The following is a 6,868-nucleotide window of genomic DNA, read 5'->3' as shown; positions in this document are numbered from 1 at the left end:
CATTTGATGCTGCTCTCCCTAAGGTCAGTGAGGTCGCAGAAGTTTTACAGAATGCAAGAGCAGCCTCAGCTCCAGGCCCCAATGGGATAACTTACAAACTGTACAAGTATTGCCCAAGGGTCCAGAAACTTCATTAGATTAGATCAGATTAGATTAGGGAAGATTAGAGTTCAAACATGATTTGATCAGATCAGATAAAATTATATTATAGTTCAAATTATTGTTATTCAGTTGGTTAGGGCCTCTTCTATAGATTAGAACAGATTAATTAGATTATAGTATTATTAGGGTTTTTTTATCTGTTGAGATTAAAATATTAAAATCAGATTAAAATTACGTAAAATAAGATTAGATTAAAACATTAAGTTACTGTATATTAGACAAGTCCAGAAGTAAAAGTACAAGACCTTTGGAGATGAAGGTGAAATCAGATCAGATTATTCAGTTTAGATCAGATTATATACTGCTGGAAACACATTTTATTCAGCAGATTATAAACCAACACACCAGTGGAACAGTGGTGTAAAGTCTGTCATTAAATTAGAAAAAGAGTCCATTTTTATTTATGTGAATCCAAAAACACTCTCCATTTGAGAGAAGACAGAGTGGAAACAATCAGAGTTTAGAACCAGAATTCATTTATTTATAATCAGTGGTTCATCTGAGTGTGAAGATGAATCAGTTTCACTTTGACATTTACAACAATAACAGTCAGTGAGCTCACCTCAGAGTCTCCAGTTCACAGAGTGGACTCTGAAGAAAACCACACAGAACCTTCACTCCTGAATCATGAAGGTTGTTAAGGCTCAGGTCCAGTTTCCTCAGATGGGAGGGGTTGGACTTCAGAGCTGAGACCAGAGAAGACCAGCTGATCTCTGACAACCTGCAGCCCCTCAACCTGAATAAAGAAGAAAAGACAAAGAGAAAAGTTGATTTTCTTGAATTTAGTGGATTATTTAACATCTATTACAAATATTTATTATTAGATCAGATGATTTAATCCACTTAAATTAGATGAAAGATTATAATATTTTACTTTAGATAAATTTAGAACAGATGGTTTTTGATTAGATTATATTGGATCAGTACGTTGGAGATTAGATTAGAATAGATTAGATTTTGGTGCAGCAGCAGAATCTTGTTAACTTGGTTGTTTTTAACAGATTAAATTAAATAAGGTTAGATTAGAATTGACAAATTCAAGAAAACAAACAAACAATTGTTTTCAGAATAGAGGAGATTGGATTTAATGCAGTAAATTATAATGAGATCAAATGATCAACTCCGCTGGGATCTCCTGGTTACTTTCCTCGCCAAGCCCCTGCATCTTTCCCATTTGATGCTGCTCTCCCTAAGGTCAGTGAGGTCGCAGAAGTTTTACAGAATGCAAGAGCAGCCTCAGCTCCAGGCCCCAATGGGATAACTTACAAACTGTACAAGTATTGCCCAAGGGTCCAGAAACTTCTGTGGAACCTTATGAGGGTGGCCTGGGAGAACCAAGTCATCCCCTCAGAGTGGCAAAGGGCAGTCACAGTTTTTATCCCAAAGGTGGCAATATCCACCACCATCAGTCAGTTCAGGAGCATCGTGCTCATGAATGTCGAAGGAAAGATCTTTTTCTCCGTACTGGCGAAGAGGCTGACCAACTACCTGACTAGCAACAGGTACATTGACACCAGCTGCCAGACAGCAAGTGTACCAGAGCAGATCCAAAGAGCAAAAGGCGAAAAAGGTGACCTGCATGTGGTATGGCTGGACCTTGCCAACACATATGGATCCGTCCCCCATCAACTCATCAACTATGCCGTGGACTTCTATATCCCTGGCCCCATCAGAACCTTAGTAGCCAAGTACTTTGAAGACCTCAAGATGTGCTGCAATTAGATTAGATCAGATTAGATTAGGGAAGATTAGAGTTCAAACATGATTTGATCAGATCAGATAAAATTATATTATAGTTCAAATTATTGTTATTCAGTTGGTTAGGGCCTCTTCTATAGATTAGAACAGATTAATTAGATTATAGTATTATTAGGGTTTTTTTATCTGTTGAGATTAAAATATTAAAATCAGATTAAAATTACGTAAAATAAGATTAGATTAAAACATTAAGTTACTGTATATTAGACAAGTCCAGAAGTAAAAGTACAAGACCTTTGGAGATGAAGGTGAAATCAGATCAGATTATTCAGTTTAGATCAGATTATATACTGCTGGAAACACATTTTATTCAGCAGATTATAAACCAACACACCAGTGGAACAGTGGTGTAAAGTCTGTCATTAAATTAGAAAAAGAGTCCATTTTTATTTATGTGAATCCAAAAACACTCTCCATTTGAGAGAAGACAGAGTGGAAACAATCAGAGTTTAGAACCAGAATTCATTTATTTATAATCAGTGGTTCATCTGAGTGTGAAGATGAATCAGTTTCACTTTGACATTTACAACAATAACAGTCAGTGAGCTCACCTCAGAGTCTCCAGTTCACAGAGTGGACTCTGAAGAAAACCACACAGAACCTTCACTCCTGAATCATGAAGGTTGTTAAGGCTCAGGTCCAGTTTCCTCAGATGGGAGGGGTTGGACTTCAGAGCTGAGACCAGAGAAGACCAGCTGATCTCTGACAACCTGCAGCCCCTCAACCTGAATAAAGAAGAAAAGACAAAGAGAAAAGTTGATTTTCTTGAATTTAGTGGATTATTTAACATCTATTACAAATATTTATTATTAGATCAGATGATTTAATCCACTTAAATTAGATGAAAGATTATAATATTTTACTTTAGATAAATTTAGAACAGATGGTTTTTGATTAGATTATATTGGATCAGTACGTTGGAGATTAGATTAGAATAGATTAGATTTTGGTGCAGCAGCAGAATCTTGTTAACTTGGTTGTTTTTAACAGATTAAATTAAATAAGGTTAGATTAGAATTGACAAATTCAAGAAAACAAACAAACAATTGTTTTCAGAATAGAGGAGATTGGATTTAATGCAGTAAATTATAATGAGATCAAATGATCAACTCCGCTGGGATCTCCAGCGGAGAAGCAGAGAAGGGCAGCTTTTGGCTGTGGCTCAGGAGGAAAGAGGTGAGTTGGGGGCCAAACAAAGCTTGACCCATTCACTTCAACGTAAACTTACCCGCAATAGTCAATCTCAAATACAATAGGCATAATTAAATAATAAACTGTAACTCTAGCTCAAAAAAAGGCCAACAGATTAAGTTAGGAAGCAATATTGACAAATCTAATAGTAATTAATTAACTAGACACACCCTGGGGCATGATCAACCCCAGCGGGGCCTTCCTAGGGGGAGAGTGTCTAGTGATAATGGCCAAAACACTCGATGATCCCAAGGTCCACTACTGAAGATATGTCTTACAATAAGATAGTCAATTTATAAGAAACAACCAGCTAATCAGAAAAAGCCACAATCCAGTAATACACCCCATTCCACCCCATCCCTTACCTCAGCCTCTTCCCTTACCCTGAAGGTAAGTATAAGGATGACCCCAATAATTCTCCAGCCACAGTCCTAATCCCCATCCCTTGATCATACCGAGGAAATCACCTTTGAAGTAAGTTGGCACCACTAGTGACACAGTGAGATGTTCAGATGAGCACGCCAGCACAAAGGCTCTGGTGGAGGTGCGTCAGGCAGCAATGCCCAGCAGGCAGACCACCAGCCTGTATTTTCATAAGATTAGTCTCACAGTAGAAGTGGCAGAATTTATTTTTAACTTTTACTGACAAAGTTGAAGATGGAGGTGGAATCAGATCAGATTAGATTATATTAAATTCTGCTGGAAACACACTTCACTTATCAGATTAAAAACCAACAAACCAGGGGAGCAGTGGTGGAAATAATCAATGGTTCATCTGAGTGTGAAGATGAATCAGCTTCACTTTGACATTTACAACAGTAACAGTCAGTGAACTCACATCAGAGTCTCCAGTTCACAAAGTGGACTATGAAGAAAATCACACAGAACCTCCACTGATGAATCATGAAGGTTGTTTCCACTCAGGTCCAGTTTCCTCAGATAAGAAGGGTTGGACTTCAGAGCTGAGACCAGAGAAGACCAGCTGATCTCTGACAAACTGCAGCTCTCCAACCTGAATAAAGAGGAAAAGACAAAGTGAAAAGTTGATTTTCTTGAATTTAGTGGATTGTGTACTGTGTACTCCGGTTGACAAGCAACGACATTTTGTTACCAGACTCACTGTTTTTTTGTGTTTCTGTGCAATGACAATAAAGAAAGTCTAAATCTATTAAACATTTATTACATATATTTATTATTAGATCAGATATGATTTTATCCACTTAAATCAGACAAGATTATAATATTGATCAGATTAGACTGGATCAGAACGTTGTAGATTAAATCAGATTAGAATAGTAGTTAGCTAACAGCTTGAACTGCTTCAAAAACCACAAGACTTGGCCGTTCTTGTCTTTTATTGAAGTCTTCCTGTTCATTGTAAAACTGAAAATAGTTACAGAAAACAAAACTGTTACAAAAATTGTTACAAAGAGTGAAAAAAACATCAAAGGTGAGGAGCACTCTACATTCTTGTAGGCCCAAAGACCATAGTGCTCACGTTAACTCAGATCCTCAACACTACAAAAAAGAGTCCTCACTCCGAGGCCTTTTCTTAAAGTCAATAAACATGTCAACTGAACTTTATATTTTAAACAATAAAGGCAGCACAGTTGATGCAACAGACTCTTTATGAACTTGGTTGTTTCTGTGGATTAGATTAGATCAGATTAGATTAGGGAAGATTAGAATTCAGACATGATTTGATCAGATCAGATAAAATATGTAATACTTCAAATTATTATTAATATTATTATTATTCAGTTGGTACGACCTCTTATATAGATTAGATCATATTAATTAGATTACAGTGATTATTAGTTTTATTCTGTTGAGATTAAAGTACTTGACTTCAAATGACATAAAATAAGATTAGTAGATAAAAACATTAAGTTACTGTATATTAGAAGAGATGAAGGTGAAATCAGATCAGATTAGTTCAGTTCAGTCGTGATCAGATTAGTTCAGTTAAAATCAGTTTATATTCTGCTATAAAACACACTTCACTCAGCAGATTATAAACCAAAAAAACCAGTGGAGCCGTGGTGGAAAGTCTGTCATTAAATTAGAAAAAGAGTCAATTGTTTTTCATGTGAATCCAAAAACACTTAGATCCATTTGAGAGAAGACAGAGAAACAATCAGAGTTTAGAACCAGAATTCATTCATTTATAATCAGGGGTTCATCTGAGTGTAATGATGATTCAGCTTCACTTTGACATTTACAACAGTAACAGTCAGTGAACTCACCTCAGAGTCTCCAGTTCACAGAGTGGACTCTGAAGAAAACCACACAGAACCTCCACTGATGAATCATGTAGTAGGTTCAAGCTCAGGTCCAGTTTCCTCAGATGGGAGGGGTTGGACTTCAGAGCTGAGGAAAGAGAAGACCAGCTGATCTCTGACAAACTGCAGCTACACAACCTGAATAAAGAAGAAAAGACAAAGAGAAAAGTTGATTTTCTTCAGCAGCTGGTATTTAATCCATGTTTTGTCCAAGAGGCTTCTTCAGGTCTAACTGACTGCTGGGAAGATTCTGGTGTTTAACCTCTGAGAGGCTGAACACCTGAAGGAGAGGGTCGTTGGCGAGATCAAGGGGGAGGAGGGGTTGGGGGGTGTTAGAGTCGCTGGGTCACTGAAACAGCCTATTGGATGAGAGGTGGAACATCTTTAGAAAAACCTGAAGTCCAGTGTCCCTTGATGGAACTATAGTGGGACATCTAGATACCAGTTTAATCCGTTCAACAACAGCACTCGTCTGTCGATCCACTCGTATCTAGAAGGACTTTTCCCCATGAAAAATACCTCAAAACCAATTTATTTATTCCAGCCCCTCAGAAATATACTATTAATTAAATTAAATTAACCCCCCATCTAAACATCAAAAACAAAGAAATAAACAAACAAATTGATAATGTAAAATTATAATAATTAAGAAAACAATTTATATTATTGTTATGAAAATGGGCAAAATAAGCCAGAGAGGGACTCTCACTATTTTACCACTAAGGTAGCAGAAGGGCAGGGAGTGACTGTGATGATAGAAAGAGACAGAGAGAGAGAGAGAGAGAGAGAGAGAGAGAGAATTTAAGCAAAGTGTAAAATAATAATGGTAAAAAAACGGAGCTCAGTTGAGCACTTGTAAATTGATGTTTCCTCGTATCACGAAGAAAATCTTGCAAAAGTTGCTTACTCGTAACTTGTAAAACTGGTATTTTGAGTAGCTTGTATCTTGAAGCCCCACTGTACTTTGGAAAAGAGACAGAAATTCAGTCTAGAGGACTAGACTCTTTTTAATCATCTTTTATCTGTTGCTTTGTCACAGCATGGGATACAAAACATTATCCCATCTTCACCAAATATTTGCTTCACAGCAGAGGTGGCCAATAAGTAGATCGAGAGAACATGAGCATTTGAAAAATAAAAAAAAAACATATATAGGGTAAATACAATTCTAGAGTGTGTAGTAGTGACCATATAGTGTAAGAATTGAATAATTTGGGCCAAAGAGCTTCATTTAACCAGTACCCCAACATATAATATTTATATAAAGTATGTTCACTTTATCTGTTTTTTTTCAGTCTTCAGCAGCTGGACCAGACTTATATCCTCACTGACTGATCCAAGTCAAGTCTGCAGCTTCATGTGAGAGCCAGCTTCAGTCACCAACAGACACTCAACAGCATCAGAGCCTGTGATGAAGCAGGAACTTCAACATCTGACCCAGTCAAGTCTGAAGAACTGAGTCAAACCAGGACCAG

At 37.1% G+C, this 6,868-nt stretch overlaps 1 protein-coding gene across 1 annotated transcript in view; it reads right to left on the bottom strand.

Moving 5' to 3' along the window:
- Nucleotides 1-611: 611 nt before the first annotated feature.
- Nucleotides 612-6,868, bottom strand: part of LOC107990239 (NACHT, LRR and PYD domains-containing protein 12-like) — a 9,617-nt gene continuing 3,360 nt past the window's right edge. The window contains exons 3-7 of the mRNA XM_025053425.1: nt 5,656-5,752; nt 5,358-5,570; nt 3,950-4,123; nt 2,472-2,645; nt 612-898 (exon numbers count right to left, since the gene is read on the bottom strand). Coding sequence (XP_024909193.1) covers nt 721-898; nt 2,472-2,645; nt 3,950-4,123; nt 5,358-5,570; nt 5,656-5,752 — 836 coding nt within the window. The 3' untranslated portion in view covers nt 612-720. The remainder of the gene's footprint in view (nt 899-2,471; nt 2,646-3,949; nt 4,124-5,357; nt 5,571-5,655; nt 5,753-6,868) is intronic.

Source organism: Cynoglossus semilaevis, chromosome Z (genome assembly GCF_000523025.1).
Source record: "Cynoglossus semilaevis isolate Cse_v1.0 chromosome Z, Cse_v1.0, whole genome shotgun sequence".
Taxonomy (NCBI): Eukaryota; Metazoa; Chordata; class Actinopteri; order Pleuronectiformes; family Cynoglossidae; genus Cynoglossus; species Cynoglossus semilaevis.
This window is presented reverse-complemented; position numbering and strand designations above follow the sequence as displayed.